General features: G+C 54.3%; 1 protein-coding gene across 25 annotated transcripts in view; it reads left to right on the top strand.

Annotated features, from left to right (window-relative positions):
- MACF1 (microtubule actin crosslinking factor 1) overlaps window positions 1–22,184 on the top strand; it is a 301,070-nt gene that overhangs the window by 222,306 nt on the left and 56,580 nt on the right. For 24 of the 25 annotated variants that reach the window (XM_075908729.1, XM_075908727.1, XM_075908730.1 and 21 more), the window contains 9 exons: window positions 7,346–7,507; window positions 8,049–8,219; window positions 9,344–9,510; window positions 13,102–13,261; window positions 13,570–13,896; window positions 14,982–15,066; window positions 16,079–16,320; window positions 18,682–18,888; window positions 21,860–21,979. In XM_075908729.1, the coding sequence (XP_075764844.1) occupies window positions 7,346–7,507; window positions 8,049–8,219; window positions 9,344–9,510; window positions 13,102–13,261; window positions 13,570–13,896; window positions 14,982–15,066; window positions 16,079–16,320; window positions 18,682–18,888; window positions 21,860–21,979 (1,641 nt within the window). The remainder of the gene's footprint in view (window positions 1–7,345; window positions 7,508–8,048; window positions 8,220–9,343; window positions 9,511–13,101; window positions 13,262–13,569; window positions 13,897–14,981; window positions 15,067–16,078; window positions 16,321–18,681; window positions 18,889–21,859; window positions 21,980–22,184) is intronic. The other variant, XM_075908711.1, reaches the window with a different exon arrangement.

The following is a 22,184-nucleotide window of genomic DNA, read 5'->3' as shown; positions in this document are numbered from 1 at the left end:
GAAGAAAGGGAACAATTAATTGCTACAGCCGTGCCGACAGAGACAGCAGACTGTTCTGCTGGTGTCCTGGGAACCTCTCACCACCCAGCTCCTCGCCCGGTGCACTGTGATGACTCACAGCTGCATGATAGCAGCTTAGCTTCTGTTCCCCAGGAAACGTACCAGGATCCAAACAGCACTTTTGCAGCTAATGTGTGTGATACCGAAGCTGTGACAGTTCAGTATGAACCTGAGGACTTGGCTCCCAATTCGGTGCGTGGCGACAGCCCTCTTGTCCCCGAGCAGTTCTCTGACACGGATTCTGTGCAGATGTTCCTTGAGCTCGAAAAGCAGTGTCTGCGCGAGGAAGGGGATGGAGCTGCACTGCTGGATCTGGAGGGTCAGGTCTCTGAGGGGTGCTCGGAAGGGCTGGACCCACCAGCAGACTCCGAACAGCTGGCAGCGGCCGCGACGGAAGCGTGCCAGCAGGCAGCTCCTTCGGACGTCAGCGCTGCAGACTCTGCGATTGTGTCAGATCTCGAGGACTTGGATGGGACGTGCGGTTCGCAGGTGGCGAGTACAATCGAACCCACGACAGAGCCGTACTCGGAAAAGGAAACCTCCTCGGTGACCCAGACAGACTCCAAAGAAATAGGGCTTTCCAGTCCAAGGGGAGCGTGGGAGACAATATCACCACAGCTGCGCTGGCCAGCCAGTCAACTAGAGGAGGCCAAAGAATTGGAAAGCGACTTGCTGACGGATCGAGACACAACGGGAGGTTGTGCAGCAGGGGGGACGCTCGGCGGTGAAGCGACCGTGTCTCCTGTAGCAGATACAGTTGAAATGCCCTGCTGGGAAGGCAGGTTTCCCTCTGGAGAGGATACCGGAAGCATGTCCCCGAGCCACATGCTTCACTGTCCGCCGTTCGGCTCTGCCACCACGGAGGCACTGGACTCCCAGCTGGGTTTTTACTGGCCGAAAGACGCGGTCGCTGCGGAAGGGGCTCGTGGTTCCGAGGAGAGCGAACGTGCTCAGCCTGAAAGGGCTGAGTTCTCGAGCTGGGGCGTCGCGGAGCTGGCGTCGGAGGACGAAGTCACGGACTTGGACAAAGAGAGCGACCGATCGGAGGGGCGGATTCATGGGGCCGCACGTTCAGACCCGCATGGTTTTTCTGAAGCAGCTTTTCCAAGCGATTCTGTGTCCGAGCTGGACTCTGAGGCCCAGGTGAAGTCCACAGAGTCCCTGGAGGACCTGAAGTCCGAAGAAGCGGTGCCCCTGGATGAACTGCTGCCCCTAGATGGGATTATGCGCGGGGGAGCGTTCCTGGGGCTCCATGGGCTTCAGGAGGATGTGCCAGGAACGGTGGGCCGGGTAAGGCTGGAGGGTTCCACGGGAGAGGCAGACGTCTGGGGACAAGGAGACTTAGCCCGGCTGTTTGAACATAGCTGGGACGATGGGTCGATACAGTTTGTGCCTGGGGATACTCCCTCTCCCGACTCCCTGGAACATGTGGACGCTGAGGGGTGCGCTTCTGTGGCCACAACCGCTGAGGAGGCGCTTTTGGCCATTGCTGCCCCTTTGAGTATAGAGCAGCCCACCGCCACCGTACTAGCCAGCACGGAAATATTCCTTAATGCATTGCCAGCGGTGGGGGAGCCAGCTGCTGCCGCAGTGCAACCAGACATCAACACGCCACCAGTTGCCGACGCCACGCCACCAGACATCGACACGCCACCAGTTGCCGACGCCACGCCACCAGCCACGGAGGAGTCAGCCACCGTGGCTGCGCCACCAGACACTGACGTCACACCTCTAGCCATGGAGGAGTCAGCCGCCGCGCCACCAGATGCCGCCGTGGCTGCGCCACCAGCCTCGGAGGAGCCAGCCGCCGTGGCTGCGCCACCAGCCTCGGAGGAGCCAGCCGCCGTGGCTGCGCCACCAGCCTCGGAGGAGCCTGCCGCCGTGGCCGCGCCACCAAACAACGATGCTGTGCCTCTAGCCACGGAGGAGTCAGCCGCTGCGCCACCAGATGCCGCCGTGGCTGCACCACCAGCCACAGAGGAGCCTGCTGCCGAGGCCGCGTCACCAGACGATGCTGTGCCACCAGCCACGGAGGAGCCAGCTGCCTATGCTGTGCCGTCAGCTGCTGACGCTGTTCCACCAGCCACGGAGGAGCCCGACACCGCACCACCAGTCACAGAGGCACCTGATGCCGCCACGCCAGCCGACGACACCACACCACCAGCGATGGAGGAGCCTGCCACCGATGCCGCATCACCAGTAACCAACGCCGCCCCACCAGCCACAGAAGAGCCTGCTGCCAATGCTCCACCGCCAGCCGCCAACGCCACGCCACCAGCCACGGAGAAACCTGCCTCCCGCACCGCACCACCAGCCATGAAGGAGCCTGTCTCAGCACCGCTAGGACCCGGGCAGCAAGCTCCCATTGCTCCAGCATCCAGCATGGTGGAGCTCCCCAGGGACATGCCGGGCACGGAAGAGTTTCCCGCCCGTACACCATCCAGCCCAGGGGAGTCGAAAGTGGCTGCAGTTCCCAGCACAAAGGCGCAGGCTGGGACAGAAGAGCTGGCCCCAGCTTTGCCCTGCGGCCCGGAGGAGCCTGCTGCTAAGTCACCTGGGCTGGAGGAACCTCTTGCCTCTGGCCAAGCACCCGGAGGATCCCGTGCTCCGGAGCCCAGCACACAGATGCTTCCTGCAGCTGGGCTGGGAATGGAAGAGCCCCCTCCTCTCCCAACCCTCCAAGCAAAGGAATTATCTTCTGCGGCATCTGGGGGGAAGGTGTTGGCTACCACAGTGACTGGCCCGGAAGGGCCTGCTATCTCGGCTCTTGCTGCGGAAGGGCCGCCTGCTAGAACAGATGGATTGGTTCCAGATAATGAGGTATTTGTTACTCACTTACTAACCCAGGGTATGTCAGACAGGAAATCCCTTCATTTGGGGGAGGGGGAGGAGAGGAAGTTCTGCCTCCTACCTACTTGAGAGTTTGCTCACACTGCTTGCAAGCTGCACTAATTGTCCCCTCTCCCAGCTGGGTTTTCTGTAATGGTAGCTCTTCTCCCAGGTACAAAGAGGTCACTTTTGTAGGCCAGTGGTTTATTTCTCTTTGGAGGGGGGGTAGGGTTTGTATCTTTGCAAGCCGGAGAGGTAAAATACAATTGCTAGATTAAGAAAATTCTTTCCCTGAACTTTTCAAGTGACTGACGTATTCAAACCCATTACTTAAAAAGCTTCCTCAAATGTCACGCCGAGATTGCTGCAGCACGGTTTTGTCTTGCTGGGGGAGATGCCCCATTTCCAAGACACAATTCTGTTACGAAAGCGAATCCGCAAAGCAAGTTGGTGAAAAGGATGCGTGCACACGACTGGCCGTTCCTTTCGGGCTTTCCTAAATGCACACAGAGAGGCAAAGTTGTTCTGCGATATCACGAGACAAAGGAGTGTCATTCTCTTCAGTATTTTACTAGCAGCTTTTGCATCAAGAAAATGTTAACAGGGCTGGGAAAAGTATGGAGGGGGGGTTAACACCCGGGACTTCCATCTCTGAACTCGAATCGACCCGCCATTTAGGTTAAGAAAACAATGATTGGGAAGACATCCCCGATTGCTCGGCACATAAGCCTTATTCAGTGGTAGCTTGAGCTTTGCCACCTCTTTGTAAAAATCCCAAAGACAACTCAGCATCAGAGAACTGCTTTGAAATGGAGGGAAACCCAGGAAGAGATCCGTTGGTTTTTGGTTTAAGTGCAGCCTTCGCTGCCAAACCAAGTTCTAGCCAGTAAATTAGGGAAGAAAAAGAGACCTCAAGGTACTGACTTTATGTGGCTATTATCTGGGATTTACTGCTTTGGTTTCATTGTTGCCTCTCCATGGGGACTGTAGTCTGTATTAAATGGTTCTAGTTATTAACCCTTTGGAGCCATTGGTAGGGTTAGGTTTGCATCAGGAAAATGCCTCGTAACTTGAGTTATGTCTAACGTGTGCCAGGTGCGTGAAGCAAAACCGTACCTCCAGCGTTGCCACGGAGGTTTGTTCCAGTGGCGTGCTGGCACGTCTGCAGACAATTCCCACCTGAGCGCCGTGCTCGTGCACAGCATTCAAAGGGTTAAGAAGTGGCGTGAGATCACAGGATGCAGTCATCCATGATGGGAACAAAGTAGAATGTAGAGAGAGTCTTTGGAAAGGGGTGTCCGCATGAGAGGGACGCCCCTAAAGCCTTGAGTCAAGAACGTTCACCAAATACAGCTCTGAGGAAACCTCCCGCATCACGTTTTTCTTTGCAGAAGATGGATTGCACATTAAATATTAGTTTCACATTTGAGTCCCGGTGCAGGTGAATGAGCTAAAACACTGGAGTCTTGTGTATGCACTTTGGCATCGAAGAGTAAATGCATTAAAAGTATTTGCTCCAGATGCGATTACGCGTGTGATTTACCTTGTAAATGGGTCTTTGGTTTCTGGATTATGCTCTCCCAGGTGATAATTATTTATTGCCGAGTGCCTCAGGCTGTGCATTCGGGTCCGGCAAAAAGGGGTGTCAAGCTTTGAGTTGAAAAAGGGAAGCTTTATATTGGAGGCATAGGTCAGAGTGCCTTGGAAGAGGCTCCGTGCGCCAGTCAATCATCTGCGTGCCTGCCTTATCAGCCTGGCCCTGCCGTGTACTTGCAGCTCCATATAAGAGCAGTAACCAAAGTGTTTGGAGAATTAGTTATTTCATGTCACCATCACTTCTTATAACCACAGAATCATTCTGCACAAGCGTGTAGCTCTGGACAGTGTCTTCCAGCGCTCTTGAGTTAATATTCCTGGCACCGTTCCACCCTGTAGACAAGCGGCTCAACTTACGTGGGGAGGAAAAGATTTTTCTCTGAAAACGGGGCAGAGCCAGGGAAGCCAGGCCATCTTTCCCAGGCAGAAGCTTCAGGGGGTAGCCGAGTTAGTCTGTTACAGGAAAAAAAACAACCGATGGTCTGGTAGCACTTTATAGACTAACAAAACATGTTGATGGGATCATGAACTTTCGTGGGCACAGCCCACTTCTTCAGATGACCGGAGTTATGAATTTAGCATGTTCAGACCCAAAATAAATAGGAGAGGGGAAGGGGAGGGAAGGAAAAAGGAGGGGATGGGAGACAGAGCATCAGTAAGTATCTGAAGATTGGTTAGTTAAACTGGAGCAGATAAGAATCAGTCACTCGCCCCCCCCCCCCCCTTTTTCTTCCCTCCCCTTCCCCTCCTATTTATTTTGGGTGTACACAACGTAAACTCATAACTCCAGTCATCTGAAGAAGTGGGCTGTGCCTGTGAAAGCTCATGATCCCATCAACATGGTTTGTTAGTCTATAAAGTGCTACCAGACCATTAGCTGTTTTTTTTCCCAGGCAACGTGCTGCTGACTTTCCTCCCTTCAGAGGGAAAGCAATTGTCTGACACCAGAGGCCTTTTCCAACCCTTACTCGAGCGCTTGCGTCTGTAGAGTTTTTGGCATGAGTCTGTCTGAACTGAAAAGTTTAGACTCTTGTCAATTTCCATAGACTCAGTTACAGGGGTTTTCAAGCACACTTGAAGAAGAATGAGAGAGGTTGTCTGTGTTTATCTCCGGCTGTATTCCGAAGGAGACGGTTGGGGAGTACAGAGAGAACACTCTAATCTTGTCTGTTTGTCAGACATGGATCTGTGCTCGCTAGCAGCTCTGGTATAAACAATGTCTCCATCCCTATTCTGGGCTGTATTATTTATCACTGTTTTTTTACCTCCCCGATTTTGCTTTTCATGTTCCAGTGTTTCCTGCACAATGTGGCCTTGCTTGACTGCCCTGCCTCGCTGGGGCTGAATGACACTATTGTGGAGGAAGGGAAATGAATTCAGGGTCTGGCTTGTCATCAGCTAATTACAGGAGATTTGAGGCTTTGATAAGAGCACTTCTCTCCTCCTTGGAAAGATGGGATTTTTTCTCCGGCTGTTTTGCCTCCCGACCGCAAGGTTCCTTCCTTCATTTCCAAAACCCCTTTTTTGGTTTGAATGCTTTTCCCACGGGACGTGCAGGGTGAGGCCGTGCCAAATATGTGGGATGATCTCAGATAAACAGTTAACACATTCGTCTTTCATGGCCTTTCTCTTGTTCCCCCGGTCTTTACAAATTCAGGATTTTTCCCAGTGTCTCCAGTGTCAGTTGTTTGACAGAACTCACGTCCGTGTCTAGCAGAGCCCCGTGCAATCCTGCCAGGGTGAGACTTGCTTTGATTTCCATTATTGAGCATCTGACTGGCTCTTGGTGTAAATCACCGTTGACTAGCTAGATGGGGCTTTCCCAGGGTTTTACGGTAGGGATGTAAAATCTCCTTTCATCAGGCAGTCATTTAAACCTTACGTTTAACCAGTTTACTGCTTAAATGGGGGCGAGAGGAGGACTCTGGCTATTCAGGAGCACCCCTGCCCGCGGCGCATGGGGGGATGCTCCAGCCTTGCCGATTAATCATTCACATCCCTAATTTACAGATTTAAAAGCATCTCTCTCCGATGCATTAACAGGAGTGTGGTGAGCAAGACACGAGAAGTCATTCTTCCGCTCTGCTCTGTGCTGGTTAGGCCTCCGTTGGAGTCTAGTGTCCAGTTCTGGGCACCACATTTCAGGAAGGATGTGGAGCAATTGGAGAGGGTCCAGAGAAGAGCAACAAGAATGATTAAAGGTCTAGAGAACATGAGCTCTGAGGGAAGACTGAAGGAATTGGGCTTGTTTAGTTTGGAAAGGAGAAGACCGAGAGGAGACATGATGGTGGTTTTCAAGTATCTAAAAGTGTGTTACAAGGAGGAGAGAGAAAAATTGTTCTCCTTGGCCTCTGAGGATAGGACAAGAAGCAAGGGGCTTAAACTGCAGCAAGGGAGGTTTAGGTTGGACATTAGGAAGAACTTCCTCACTGTCAGGGTGGTTAAACACTGGAATAAATTGCCCAGGGAGGTTGTGGAATCCCCATCTCTGGAGAGATTTAAGAGCAGGTTAGATAAATGTCTGTCATGGATGGTCTAGACAGTACTGGGTCCTGCCGTGAGGCAGGGGACTAGACCCGATGATCTCTCCAGGTCCCTTCCAGTTCTAATGTTCTGTGATTCTATGATGCAGCCATATGAACTGTGCCCGAACCAGCAGAAACTTGTAGCGCTAGAGATTCTGGCTGTGGGCCGAGGAGAGGTTTGGCCGACAAATAAAACTCCCTCAGTGACCGACATGCAGCCAAAGCAGCAGAAGGAAAATGTTCAGCCTGCTCCCTGGTTGGCAACTGTCGTCCAAGGTGTGTCTGTTGGCAGCAGGAGGCTCTAAACCGATCCCCCCCCCCCCTTTCTTGTCCAGATGTTCCAGAAGGAGCAGGTGGATCCCATCCAAGTCAAACTGCAGCAGGTCAATGGAGTGGGCCAGGGTCTCATCCAGAGTGCGGGGAAGAACTGCGACGTCCAGGGACTGGAGCACGACATGGAGGCACTCAACACCCGCTGGAACACGCTGAACAAAAAGGTAAGCGCCACTGGCCGGCCTTGCTCGCGTGGCGCAGGAAGGCAGGGTCGTGGCTCCGGGCAACCGGCCGCCGTAAAGGGTACAGCCTCTGTGCTTTAAGCCGGGGCGGGGAACCTTTTTGGGGCTGGGGGCCACTGACCCACAGAAAAATCAGTAGGGGCCGCAGACAAGTGAGACCCAAACAACCCCCCTGAAACCCCAACCCCTCGCTGGCCTCTGACGGAGAAGGAAAAAGACCCTCCTCACGTTCCCTTCACACACCAGAGCCTAAGGGGACCCAGCCTAGTAGATTTGGTGTGTTCCTGCCCCATAGGGGGACGGCAGGGGGCTGGAGGGCCAGTGCAGGCTCCCCAATGCTGCAGGGGGAGCCCTGAGCCTCGGGGGCCAGATCCAGGCAAGCCGGGGGCCAGATTAGGTTCCCCACCCCTGGTTGAAGCAGAGCCGTTGACTCGGTGTCAAGGGCCGCGAGCCGTTTGTGTTGCCGCCTGGTGTAACTCGAGAGCCCCGTGCCTCTAGTGAGGGGTGTGTCTATACCCCGCAGGTGGCCCAGCGCATCGCCCAGCTCCAGGAGGCCCTGTTGCATTGTGGGAAGTTCCAGGATGCTTTGGAGCCGTTGCTGAGCTGGTTGGCGGACACGGAGGAGCTCATCTCCAATCAGAAGCCTCCCTCTGCTGAATACAAAGTGGTGAAAGCGCAGATCCAGGAGCAGAAGGTGAGCGGGGGGGCGCGAGCGGGCGCCGACAGTCTCCGGAGGGGAAGCCAGCAAGGCCAGAGAGCAGCTGCGTCAGCTAGTAGCTGAACAAGGGTGTCTGCTCCATTTGGATTGTTTGAAAAGTATCAGTGGCACCTGTGACTTCCTGTCATTCTCCTAGCGTATAGCAACCGTTCTGCACCTGCGCCTTATTCTACCACTAGCCTGTGTGGATTCTGGCCTCCTTACCAAGGCCCGCTGTCTTCACTGGCTAATAAGAACGAGCGTTACATAAAAGGCAGCAGATTGGCTCTACATCCCCAGTGGTATTTTGCTATCATGCTGTCTTGAAATTTGCTCCCTTCTTATTTTTCTTTTACAGCACAGTTGGTTTTGCACGTGCTGACAGCTAGTTTTTTTTATCAGGATCAGATAGCTTGTGTAGAGTCGGGATGTAAAATCCCAGTTAATCAGTTCACCAGTTAAACTTTAGATTTAACCAGTTAACCCACTTAGACTCCCCCCGGTCCCCCTACAATCAGGGTGGCCTGCTCCTGGCCCTGCCGCATGGCTGGAGCAGCCCTCCACCCTCAAGCGGCTTCTCCAAGGTACCAGTTAACCAGTACCTGGTAAGCATCACCTGTTAATGGTTAACCGGTTACCTGTTCACATCCCTAGTGTAGAGCAGGGTTTTAGTTTCGGAATTTGAACCAAAGAAACACACAGAAGAGGTTTGGCCAAACACAAATTGGTCTGTAGGTAAAGCATGCAGGTTGTGAATCCGACTTGTTAATATCTGGAAAGTTAGTGCATGTTAATCATGGCAAAGCAAAGTTTTAAACACCTATGGGAGATTTTTTTAATGCGGTATTTGAGCAAATGTTGAAACATGCCAGTCGGGGTGCGAGTTTCGTGTGTATCCGTTGAATCGAGTGTTTTGGATTTCTTTGGGCCATTTGTATTATCTTTTGAGTTTGGAAGGGGGAAAAAAATCTTCGTGTTGATGTGCTCAGCTGGGCTTGGAGGCAACCCAGTGCTGAATGGCTCTGAGACCCCGGGAGGGGTGGTGTGTTGGGAGGCAAAAGCAGCGCTGCTGGCTCAAGTTGGTCACTTTACGCCTCTTTGTCTCGCTGTTTATGAAAAAGCTGCTGCAGCGGCTCTTGGACGATCGCAAGGCCACGGTGGAGATGATCCAGGCAGAGGGCGGGCGCATAGCGCAGTCAGCCGAGCCGACGGACCGAGAGAAGATCGTTTGCCAGCTGGAGAGTCTGGAAAATAGATGGGCAGGCCTGCTTGGCAAGGCAGCCGCCAGGTAAGGAGCAGACGTGGGCAGAAGCGACTTCATTGTGCGTCAGCTCTGAAAGGGGAGAAATCCCTCGGTGTCCCGCGCCAGATGCCGTCTTTGCCCCATCGTATCTGGGTTCGAACATGCTGGATATTGGAGGGTGGAGAGCAAATAGGAGAGCCGCAAGCGTCTGAATTGCTTTTCTGCGCTCGACTAGATGATCCCAGTGGGGGGTGTCAGTCTCAGAACAGGGGTGGGCAATAATTTTCGCCGGGGGGGGGCGGCGCGTAATGAATTTTGCTAGGTGGTCACGGGCCAGCTCCACCCCCACAAGGGGCGTGGCCTGGGGGAAGGGGCGGGGTTGGGACTAGCCTCCCCCCAGAATTGTTTGGAGCTGGAGGCTTTGAATGACAAACCTAGCAAAGGGCTCACGGCTCCCAGCCCCGCTGCTACTGCCTTGCACAGCCTCTGCCTGGGGTTGCTGTGGTTATTTGAAAGACTCGCGGCTCCGACCTCCACCAGAGTAGCGCTGCAACCGGGAGCCCTGAGCCATTGAAATAGGATCCTGCTGCCTGAGCCACCGCCTGGACCATTGGATAACACAGGCAGCAGGATATACATAGAAAGGGACCAGATGCAGAGGTAGCTGGGCCGGATCCGGCCCCCAGGCCACATCTTGTCCCGCCCTGCCTTAGAATCCATCATTTTGCTCGGAGAGCCTCCTTCAGTGTAAACCTATGTAGTACACCTACACGAGGGATGTAAATGGATAACCAGTTAACTGAGGCTTATTGGTTCTGGTTAACCTGTAGGGGCTGGAGCAGCTTCCCGCCCACCCCCAGTAGGGGGCAGGCCCAGCCTAGTCTCCCACTACAGGTTACGTGCTGGCTCCCCAGGAGCAGGGCCAGCTGGGGCTGCCAGCCCTGATCCCGGGGAGCTGGCTGCAGAGCCTGCAGCGAAGCCTCCCTAGGAATGAGGCCGGGAGCGGGGCAGTTCCTAGCGGTTACACACGTCAATAAGCTTTATACTGCAGCACTCGCAGCTCGTGGACCCGCTGGGCTTTTTAGTGGCTGCTCAGTTACATTTCTAAACAACATTATACGTCCCTAGCTGCCTTAGGCTGCTTAGCAGTTTTGCGACGATCCGTTTTCGCCATCTTATTGGCACGTTGGCAAAGTGTGGTAGTCATGTCTCTCATAGGCCTCAGTGGTCAGGATATTGTAGTGGTTTGCAGAACTCACTGTCTCGTGTACTTTAGACAGAGACCAGGTCAGTATTGGTTCAGTTTCCATTACACTGCACACTTAGGGGCGGGTTTCTCAGGCCGTGTCTACGCAGCAGCTACACACAAGCGGTTATTTCGACATAATGTGGGGGACGGCGTACTGCGACTCCTGTAGCCCTTGTTGTACGAAGGGAAGCCGGGGGAAGAGCGCTTGGTCTCGAAATACCTGCTGTGTAGACCGCGCCAAAAGTCGAAATAAGCTATTTCGACAAAAGCCACTCAATTAGCTCGAGTTCTGTCGCTTATTTCGAGTTTAGCCCGGCTGCATCGACGTGCCCTCGCTGACAGAAGCATTTGTGCGTCTGTTTTTAAACTAGTGATAGAAATGTAGCCGTGTTAGTCTGGTGCAGCTGAAACAAAAAAAACAGGACTGTGTAGCACTTTAAAGACTAACAAGATGGTTTATTAGATGATGGGTCAGACCCACTTCCTCAGATCAAATAGTGGAAGAAAATTGTCACAACCATATATACCAAAGGATACAATTTAAAAAAATGAACACATATGAAAAGGACAAATCAAATTTCAGAACAGAAGGGGGGTGGGGGGGGGAAGGTAAATGTCTGTGAGCTAATGATATGAGGTGATAATTGGGGAAGCTATCTTTGTAATGGGTAAGATAATTAGCGTCTTTATTCAAATTTGCGTGTAAAGTGTTGAATTTAAGCATGAATGGCAGTTCAGAGGATTCTCTTTGAAGTGAAGTCTTAAAAGGTCTTTGGAGCAGGATGCAGGTAATCAAGTCATTGAGACAATGCCCTTTCTGGTTGAAGTGGCAAGAAACTGTTTTTTCTTTGTGATCCTGTCTGATATCTGTTTTGTGGCCATCCCCCTTCTGTTCTGAAACGTGATTTGTCCTTTTCATATGGGTTCATTTTTTTTAATTGTACCCTTTGGTATATATGGTTGTGACTATTTTCTTCCACTATTTGATCTGAGGAAGTGGGTCTGGCCCACGAAAGCTCATCACCTAATAAACCATCTTGTTAGTCTTTAAAGTGCTACATTGTCCTGTTTTTTGTTTTTAAACTGTTTTCCATCCGGTACAGATGTCAAATTGTGATTAACCAGTTAAACCTGCTTGCTGGGTCCTGCTCCTGGGTCCTGCTCCTAGGGTTAGGATGTTTACCAGTTAACCAGTTACCTGTTCGCATCCCTACCATCCAGCCATCTGATTAACAGACCTAGGACTGGATCTTGCTAGTGCAGCGCTTTGGTTTTGCAGCCGGTGTGAATCCACTAGACACTGGTGTGGGCTGTTCGCAGCCATCGGATAGCAGCCCTTGGGAAGCTGAGTGACATTCCTTTACTGGACTGTCCTGGAACCAGAAAACACGCGACACCGAAATCTTGGGAGAGGAAAACCGATGGTGCAGCTTGATGCTGCTGTGGAGATGCTGGGATGAAATGAATTCGCGTCCCAGCGCCCGTGTATTTTTATTCCTCTTGGTTTGACATTTCGCTTCAGTTCCAGAGCACCGTTTGCACCTGGCGGCCGCTCGCCTCTCCTCTGCAGGGTGCGCTAGGCTGCGTGGCCTCGTCTGATAGTGAGGGGAGCCACCCGCCAGGGCCAGCCTCGGTTCTTTGCAAGTCCGGCTGAATAAATGGGCCGCAGCCTCAATCGGGAACCTTTCACCAGCACCGGTCCTAGCCAGCCTGAGATTCAAGGATCTTAGCCGTGCCCCCTTGTCATTTCAGGGGGTGCCTAGGGCAAGGCTGGGGGAGGCAGAAAAATCGAAGTGTAGAACAGAAGCCTTTTTATTGACTTCAGTGGGAGTTGCCTTGGACCCTAGCGCAGCAGCAGTGGGAAGGGCATGTTATTCTGCAGCTTCTAGGGAATGGCTGTGCTTGCATTTCCAGTGTAGCTGACACAGGCATGCTGATGAGGGCAACTATTTCAGCAGCAGCCGGAGCCCCGGGCCTTTAAATCATTGCTGGGCCCCTGTGCAGCATGCTCCAGGCAGCGCTGGGAAGAGGGGGTCCCATGGTCTGGCCAGTGCTGAGGGCTGGCAGCCGAGGCCATGCCCCTTCCACACAGGGCCCCGCCTCTCCACCTTGCCAGGGGCTTGGCAAGTCGGTTGGCTCCCCTGGCCAGAAATAATGTTACATCAGGACTGAGGAGAGGTGTTTGTTTTCCTCCTTTCTATCTCTTAGCTGCCAGGCGTTTGCTTCTGTGGGCTTCTGTGGCCACAGCCGATGCTAAAAGCTCTGTCGTGCCACGCAGGGTTGGTGGCTGACGTGGCGCTCCGACGTTGACATTGCTTAACTTTCCAGATTAAAAAACGAAAAAGACCTAACGCCTAACTAGCCGTTTTGTTGTTATTTTGATGTAGGCAAAAGCAACTGGAAGATATCCTGGTTCTGGCTAAACAATTCCACGAGACCACGGAGCCGATTTCAGACTGGCTTTCCTCGACGGAGAAGAAACTAGCAAATTCTGAGCCCATCGGGACTCAGACAGCTAAAATCCAGCAGCAGATCGCCCGGCACAAGGTAGGAGGCGGCCCCCAGGCCAACATAGAGATGTGCAGAAAGCCCCCTGTACGGTGATGGGGAAAGCTGCCACAGGCTTCGGAAATGCCACGAGCCTGGGAAATCGTGGCCCATTGTTCGCTGGCCATAGTGTAACCGTTGTGTCTGTCGCTCCTTGCAGCCAGTTGATTTATCATTTTTTTGTCTTTAATTTGTCCGATCATGATTTAAGTTCATTCTTAGTTTCTTTTTGTTTTCCCCCCTCCCCCGTTTTATTCCATTTTCGATCGTTTGTTTCCGTTGTCCGTTTTGTCACCCGGGATCGGCAGGCGCTAGAGGAAGACATAGAGGGTCATGCGAGAGCTGTGACCCAGGCAGTCAGTGTCGGGCAGTCTCTCTCCTCCCTGAGCTGCCTGGCGGAGCAGGGCTTGCTGGCCGAGAAGCTGGACTGGCTGCAGGCCCGGTACTGCGAGATCCAAGACCGGTGCAGCCGGAAGGCAGCCCTGCTTGCTCAGGCCTTGTGCAACGCTCGGCTCTTTGGGGAGAACGAGGTGGAAGTGCTCAACTGGCTGGCCGAGGTTGAGGACAAGCTCAGCTCGGTTTCCGTAAAGGATTACAAGAGGGACGTCCTGCAGAAGCAGCATGCCGACCAGCTGGTATTGCCACTTTCCGTTCTTTCATCTCCCTCCCTCCCTCCCTTTCTTTTGTCGTTTGGATCCATTTTTGGTTTCTTTGACTTTCATTTTCGCCTGCATCCACACGGGTCTCTCTTCTGCGGTGGGGGCGCTCACCTGGTTTCCTTTATTAAAAATAATTCTTTTCCCCGCTTGCCCCCCTCAAAGGTGTCCTGGTGTCCCATAAAGTGTAAACTACCCGCATGCTTTGCATCAAAGGCCTGGCCGAAGCAAGCCCGACCAGCCACGATTTTCCTTGACAGCGTCCAGTGTTGCTCCCTAGAATAAGCGGATTTAAAGCGTCTCAGAGGGGGAGCCGGGTTGGTCTGTAACTTTAAAAGCGACGAGTCGTCCGGGGGCACCGTGGAGGCGAACGTATAGAACACCGGGAGCCCCTCCTCAAGGGGCTCGTCGTGATGCTCTAGATTGTTGGCGGTCGCTGAGGTGCCCCAGGATGATTTGTTGCTTGGGATGTAAAGAGTCGAGCAACATGCTGCTCTTGAGGACTGGCCCCTGCTTCAGAGGGACATGGTCTGTTTCCATTCCCCCCTCGGGCTCTGCAGTGTGGACACAGCCCTCCGGTGGAGGCGTGGCTGATGCCGGCGCAGCTGGTGTCAGAACACCGCCTCCCCGAGTTACGTTACCTGTGCTGGAAGGAGCACATGTCCGTCAGCAGAGCTGCATCAGCACTGGGGGTTTGTCAGGCACAGCTGTGTTGCGGGGGGATGGGCTCATGCTCCTACCCCCGACACACCTGGGCCAGTGCAAGTATTTAAGCCTAGGCTGGTCAATTTCGTCTTTGGTTCATTTCTAATGCAAGGCTGCGGAGGCCGGGGGTGGTAAAGACCAGTGGGTAGCGCGGAGTTAGGAGACCTACAGCTGTCCAGGGACGAGTAGTGGTGTGGGAGCAGGAGGGCCATGCCACGTGCCTGGTTCCCATCCTTCGGGGTACAGGGAAAGAGAAGGGTTGTGCTTTCCCTGGGGTCGGTCTCCTCGCTCGGCTGTACTTGGCTGTTGAAGGGCCTCCTTTCGGAGATGGTAACGGCTGATGGGTTCTTTCCATTCAGGCCCTGAACGAGGAGATTGTGAACCGAAAGAAGAATGTCGACCAAGCCATTAAAAACGGGCAGGCGCTTCTGAAACAAACCACAGGTACCAGAAGAGCCAAGAGGGGGCAAAGTTGCCCCGGGGCGTGGCAATTTAAAAGGGCCTAGGGTTGGGAGGGGGAGGCGCGGTACGGTCCAAGCAGCTCTGAGGGCTGGCTGCCCCTGACCCCGCCCCTTCTGGGCCACGCCCCTTCTGGAGCCTCCGAACGATTTCCCCCCCCCCCCAAGTTGTGACTGACTGTAAAGTGTTCAGCGGAGGCTGTTGATCTTGGATTCCCTGGAAACGCTGCAGCACTGAATGAAGCAGCGCACGTGATCTTTCTGTGCGGAGGACCCTGAGTTCGCGTTGAGCGTCTTTATTACAGTGGTACCTAAGGGTCACCCTGCAGAGCCATGGCCAGGCCCTCCTTGTAAACACGCCGACAGCTGTCGAGCAGCGGTTTTCAGGCACGAGGGCTGCATGGTTTATTTTTTGGTGGTCTGGCTTGCAACCCATCCCGGGCTCGGCTCCTCCTTTCAGCTGCTAAATCACATTAAAAGAGGCTAAAAATACACCCCGCTCTTTCCTAATATTACTTCCCATGTAAGCAACTGCTGCAGTTGCCATGTAGATGTCATCCGTTCGTGAGTGGGAGGAGAGGTGGTGCTGAGGGAGGCTGTGTACCAAGAGGTAGTCTGCACGATGAGCAAATGTTCTAGAAAAGTTGATCTAACCAAAAGAAATCCCCCACCTTCTCGGTTCCCGGCCTGCTCCCAAGTGGCTCCCTCTTTCTCCGAGGGGTCGCACCCTAGTCCAGACCAAAGCGCTGGAGTTTTGCACACAAAAGATGACATTGCAGGGTTCGTTTCTGTTGGGAGGAGGAGGAGGAATTTTCCCTGGCTGCAAGGAAAATATTAGTAACTCCAGGGCTGTGAACATGGCGTCTTGCTTGTACCGAGTAGCCGAAAAGGGATTCTGAAAGGGGCCCTTTAAAACAAGCGGTGGGAAAATGGGCGGATTTTAAACCAAACCTGCCCAACCTCGGATGAGCAGAACTAACTGTGCCTCCCTCCCGCAGGGGAAGAGGTGTTGCTAATCCAGGAAAAACTGGACGGCATCAAGACCCGTTACTCGGACATCACAGCCACGAGCTCCAAGGCGCTCCGGACGTTGGAGCAGGCGCGGCAGCTGGCCACCAAGTTCCAGTCCACGCACGAGGAGCTGACCAGCTGGATGAGTGAGGTGGAAGAGGAGCTGATGTCCAGCGGGGGGCAGTCGCCTGTTGGGGAACAGATCCCCCAGTTCCAGCAGAGGCAGAAGGTCAGAGCTTTCGAGATACGGCGCTCGGTGGCCGAAGCCGGGGTGGATCGTTCCGAGGGGATGCAGCAGAGCCGATGAGCACAGGCGCTTGCGGCGCTCCAGTGAGGGTGCGGGGGGAGACTTGGCTCGCCCACCGCCGTGTCTAGGAGTGGGGGTAACGGAAGGGGAATATCAGTTTGGTCCATGGCTGCGGCGCTGCGGCAGTACAGCTGACAGCAACGGGATTTCCTCCTGAGAAGTGCGGAGCACCCTCTTTGGGCTGCAACTCAGCAGCCTCATCGCTCGCTTGGAGATCAGCAATACACCCAAATGTATGTTAACAAAAGCAGGACGTGCCCGCGGCCTGACGTCTCCTCTCTTCTAGCTTCTCGAGGCCCCCCTACCCACCCCACCACGTCCCTGCCCCTCCATGCAGAAAGCAGCTCTGGAGTTCAGCTTCCCTGCCCTCACGTGGATCCCCCGTGCTCCCCCCTTGATTGACCCCCCCCCCCCAAGTTTCCACCCCAGTCTAATTCAGGCGACTAGTCCTGGCCTTCCTTGCCCTTCACAACTGTCCCTCCATGCTCATCCACTCTTCATAGAATCCTAGGACACTGGACCTGGAAGGGACCTTGAGAGGCGATCGAGTCCAATCCCCTTCCCTCATGGCAGGGCCAAGCACTGTCTAGCCCAACTTTGGAAGCCCCGGGGGCCACAATGATACTCCCAGCACATGGTTGCATATGCATGCAAATATATGCAAATAGCTTCTTTTACACTGACAGGCATGAATGCAAAGGTTAAGGCAAGACTACACGACACGCAGGTCCCATTTAAGTCACATTTCCACCCACACGACAGCACTTTGAATGAGCAATGACAGGCCAGGAATTGAATTACTCAAATGCATCGCAACGGAAAACCGTTCTATTGACTCCTTTGTTTTGGCTCCCACCCGCGGGCCCCGTGTTGACCCCCACGTAACCCCAAACCGCCCCACGGGGCCATGTGTTGAGTAGCCCTGGTCTAGGCCATCCCTGACAGGCGTGTGTCCAACCTGCTCTGACATATCCCCATGTTGGAGATCCCACAGCCTCCCTCCTTGTCTCGCCTCGTGTCCCTACCAGTCCCCCCCAGCATGTCGGCCTTCAGCTGGCCGTTCGGCCACTTCTTCCCCAGACACCTCTGCGCTTTCTCTCGTACGTGTGGCCTCCCCACCCTGGGCAAATCTGTACTCCCTACCCAAGACCCCCACCTGCTGGGACACCTGCAAGAAATCAAGTCTCGGAGGCGGAGCCGGGTTAGTCGGTTTCAGGAGCCAGCAGTCCTGGGGCCCCTGACAGCTCAACACATTCATTTGGGCCTCCGCTTTGGTGGGCTGGCGCACCCTTTGCCAGGCACACGCAGCGGAAGCTTCCGTTGGGCAGGCGGGTGCCTGCAGAGCTGGGAGTGTTCCATGGCGGCGCCAGCGCCAAGGAGATCAGTTCAAGCAGGGCAGCGCTGGCCTGGTCCCGGCAGTGGCTGCGAATGGGAGAACCCCAGAAGAAGGAGAATGACTTTTTGGGGTGAACCGGCCATGCCCAATCTCTCCTCCCACCCAGCCCGATGGTGCCAGCTTTGCCTGGGCATCCCAGCTCTGCGGTCTCACGCTGCAGGGTGGTTTTGAAGGGTTTTTTTGTTTGTTTTTTTGAAGCCTGGCTACTGTCAAGCCTGTTACCGAGTGGGTAAGGAGCGAGACGTGCTCTCCTGCTGGGTTTTGACCGTTCTCGAGGTCGGATTTACGGCCATTTATTCTTTTGCGCAGTGGTGGTTTGGCGTGGCCACTGTCTGTGGCAGAGGGCAGCGCTGGCACGTCTTGCAGTGGGGGAGGTGCCGGTGAACCAGCCCCTCGTGGCGTGGCCGATGGGGTGTGGTCCAATGAGGCGGTTAGGCCGGGAGCTGACGCCCAAACAAATTGCAAGGTGCCAGAGGACTCCTCGTTGATTTTGTAGGAAACCAGCCAGCCCTGGATGGTCTGCGCGGAGGGCCGGTTTTGGTTGGCTGCAGGGTTCATTTCTAAAAGGGTACAAGAGCCCGTGGCCCCATCCAGATGTGCACCTGCCTATTGCATGGATCTGTGGTTGTACAGATGCTCCCTAGGCTCCTTTCCCCTGTGGCCTCAAACAACCCCTGGCAAGCGGATGTTTCTGCTGAGCGAAGGCGTGGTCCATACGGCTGCCGTTCGGCCGGAGACGCTCCACAGAGGTCTCCTGCCGGTGAAAAGGATGAAGGGCGTGTGGCCGCAGGGCGGTGGCTGATGAGGGCGCGGGAATGCCCTCTGGCCAGCGGTGTGCCCGTGGGAACGGAGACGGGGTGTGAGCTCTCGCTGTGTGTCGTCCTCAGGAGCTCAACAAGGAGGTTATGGAGCACAGGCTCGTCCTGGATACGGTGAACGAGGTCAGCCGCGCCCTCTTGGAGCTGGTGCCCTGGCGCGCCCGCGAGGGGCTGGATAAGCTCGTGTCGGATACCAACGAGCAGTACAAGGCGGTCAGCGACACCGTCAGGCAGCGCGTGGAAGAAATCGATGCGGCTATACAGCGGTCGCAGCAGGTAACCCTGGAGCCTCGCTCAGGGGCGGGGTGGTGGGGGCTTGCACGCCAGTGGATTCGCCACGGCTTCTAAGCAGCCGCACGGTTGGGAAGACTTGCATGTGGGGGAGCAGCAACTCATGCCGAGAAATGAAGGGGCTTGGGAATTTGCGGGATAGAACTGGGCCGAGAGTCTAGCTGGTGCTGCAACAGTCGGACTTTACGCTGGTTTGGGTGCTTAGGTAGTTCGGTGCCTCTTGGAAAAGTTCTGTGTTAACTTCGTGCTACTGGCTTTTGAGCTGCGGCACTGGTGTCTGAAACTGGTGACGGGTGACTCTCAGGTCTAGGAATGTAATACACCCTTCTCGCAGCCCGGGGATTTATTCCAAAATCAGAATCTTCCTGAAATCTCGTTCTTTGGAGACTGAGGAGAGTACAGGTTGAACCTCTCTAGTCTGGCATTCTCTGGTCTGGCACTCTCTGGTCCGGCTACATCTGTGGTCTGGCATGATTTGAGTTGGCTGGATGTCCACTTATCACGGGTGCGGCCAAGTTTCCCACAGTGCCATAAAGTTTGTTTACAGCCCCCAGTCCTGGCTCTCAGGGGGTGTCTAGACTACTGGGATTTTTCGAAAAAAAAGTGGCCTTTTTTCAATAAATCTTTACCTGTGTCTAGACTGCTGCTGTGTTCTTTCGAAAGCCAATCGAAAGAACGAAACAGTTTTTTCGACCGCAGAAAAGCTCGTTTTACGAGGAATAACGCCTTTTTTCAAAAGCGCTCTTTCGAAAAAAGATGCTATGTAATGCAAACTGTGCTTTTTCGAAAGAGAGCATCCAGATTGTCTGGGTGCTCTCTTTCGAAAAAGCAGCTTGCTTTTTCCCAAGTACTGGTTGTAGTCTAGACGCTCTTTTTTGAAAGAGGCTTGCAGTCTAGACGTAGCCTCTGTGCTCTGTGCTGTTATTCAGCTCAGATTTACCCCTCTATGAGGGTAAGAGCCCAGGAAGCAGTGGAAGTGATGGTAACACTGCTACACAATATTGACCTCCCGTGGTCCAGCAAATTCTCTGGTTCGGCACCGGTCCAGTTTCGGGGGTGCCAGACTAAAGAGGCTCAACCTGTAGTGAGTAGCAAAACTTTTTACCAATGACTCTGAGCACAAAAAGCACAAACGGACCTGGCCAAAGAAAACCGTTGTGCAAAAGAGAGGTCGCTTTCCTCATGGACAGACAGGGCGCGAAGGGGCTTGTTTCGTTAGACTCTGTAGTGCTAAACTTTCTAGCTGCAGTGCTGCGCTGTGCTTGAAAATCTGCTAAAGCAGCCAGTACCCTCTTCCAGGCAATGAGCATTCATCCTTTCAACTGCCCACGAACACCCAGCGTGTAATGGACTAGGCTGACCCAAATGAAATCTGGTTAGCCAGATGTATAATGTACATTTGAAATCCCACGAGTGTTCCGAGACATGTCTGCTCAGCTCTTCCCACCGTTGGCCTTTTTCAGGGGAGCCCTGTGTCCCAAACCCAGGGCTGGTTTTATGGCTCTTGCAGAAAAGGGTACTGTCTCTTTACAGGTTTGTTAAAAGGGGACAGATGTTGCTTGCGGCTTTGCTTTCAGTGTGTAAACAAGCATGTTCTGTCGGGATCTGCACTGAGTAAAAGGAGAGAGCTGTCGTAAGGGGCGGCCCCCTTTTAAGAGCGTCCTCAGCTGCTCTAAAGACAGGCTTGGAAAGGCTCGATTCGTATTGGTAAATGTCAGGACATTTAATTTCACCCTACGCACAAACTGCCAAAGAATAATTCCATCGATGGTCACCCGCATTTAAGAAAGGAAAGGAAGAAAAAACGGCTTGGAAGTTCATCCGTGTTTGATTTCAGGCGGTTGGCTTTGTCTGCGTTGGCTCTGACGCTTTGTGTTTTACGTTTTAAATCTTTAACTTTATCCATCGCCACGGCTACGGCCAATCTAGCCTGAGCCGTTCCGCCTTTGCTTAAAAATACACGTCGACATTGTCCCTCCAAGTGCATAAAAGAGGGAAATTTGCTAAGTCTGTTCCAAGGCCCCTCTCTGGAAATGTTACCTCAGGGTCGGGGAACAGCTATTGCCACGTTCCTCAGCGCAGAGCTGCCTTCGTTTTCATGGGAGGGGAGGAAGGGTTCTTTAAAGAAGAACCCTGGTCGTTTCCCTCCGATCGCACGATGGAATTAGACCTGCCAGGGTGTGTTGGCCTGAGGAGTGGGCTGTGTTTCCTTTGTGTGGCGGTGTGTCCGGCTGTGTCTTCCTTGGGTTTGCCCTGCCCTTGGCTAAGCGTGGTGTCAGGCCTGCTGTGCCGACTTCCTCTGCACATGGCCGTGCCTGTCTCTTGTTCTGACTGAGTCCACGTCGCTGTGGGCGGGAGGGAGTAGGTGGCTGTGAGGCCGTTGTCCTCGCTCTATAATGTGCCTGTCTGTCTTAGGGATGTAAATAGCCATTGGACTAGTTACCTGGTTAAACGGATACAATTCTACCCGTTGGCGGGAAGGAGACGGCAGCCAGGGCCGGGTTCCCGCCCACCCTCCCGGGCTGTGTCAAAGTGGCGGGGGTTCTGTCGGAGGCTCGCCAGCCTGACCCACCGTGCCTGGGGTCCCTCCTGACTGCCTGGGCCTCTCAGGGTCCCACCGGCCCACCCAGTCCACTCCAGTATGGCCAGGACTGGGGCCCTGCCTGGCCACCTGGCTCTCTGTGGCACAGCCGGGGTGTGACCTGCTGCCAGACGCAGGCCTGGCTCTTCCTGCCACTCCCAACCGGCTGGCCCGACTCAGGGCTGCTCCAGCTTGGTGCGGCTGGCTGTCCAGGCGGTTACCCCGTAAAGCCCAATGCTAAGCGGCTGACCTCTGCCCTCCCTGTCTGCGTGTGTCGCTGCTGCCGCCCCCGGTGTGTGCTCCCTCCTCGCCGCTGCCCTTGCTCTGTGTGTGCCGCTAACTTGTTGCGCTCGGTCTCCTCTCCCTGTCCGCTAGTATGAGCAAGCTGCTGACGCAGAGTTAGCCTGGGTGGCTGAGACCAAACGGAAATTGATGGCCCTTGGTCCAATCCGTCTGGAGCAAGACCAGACCACAGCCCAGCTGCAGGTCCAAAAGGTACGTGCCCCACGCATGCCCTGCTTCTGTGGGTCGGGGACAGGACGGGCACGGCCTTGCTCCTTGTCTAGAGCAGGGGGAGCAGAAAATTGCTCCGGGAGCAGAGGTGGTGAGTGAAGCCATCGCTGGGCCGGGCGGGGGGCGTTAGGACGACGCATTGACCCTGTAGGAGAGGCTTGAGCTGCGGGGGGGGACTGAGGAAGGT

Source organism: Pelodiscus sinensis, chromosome 25 (genome assembly GCF_049634645.1).
Source record: "Pelodiscus sinensis isolate JC-2024 chromosome 25, ASM4963464v1, whole genome shotgun sequence".
NCBI lineage: Eukaryota > Metazoa > Chordata > Testudines > Trionychidae > Pelodiscus > Pelodiscus sinensis.
The sequence above is the reverse complement of the archived record's forward strand: the minus strand, read 5'-3'. Positions and strand labels throughout refer to the sequence as shown.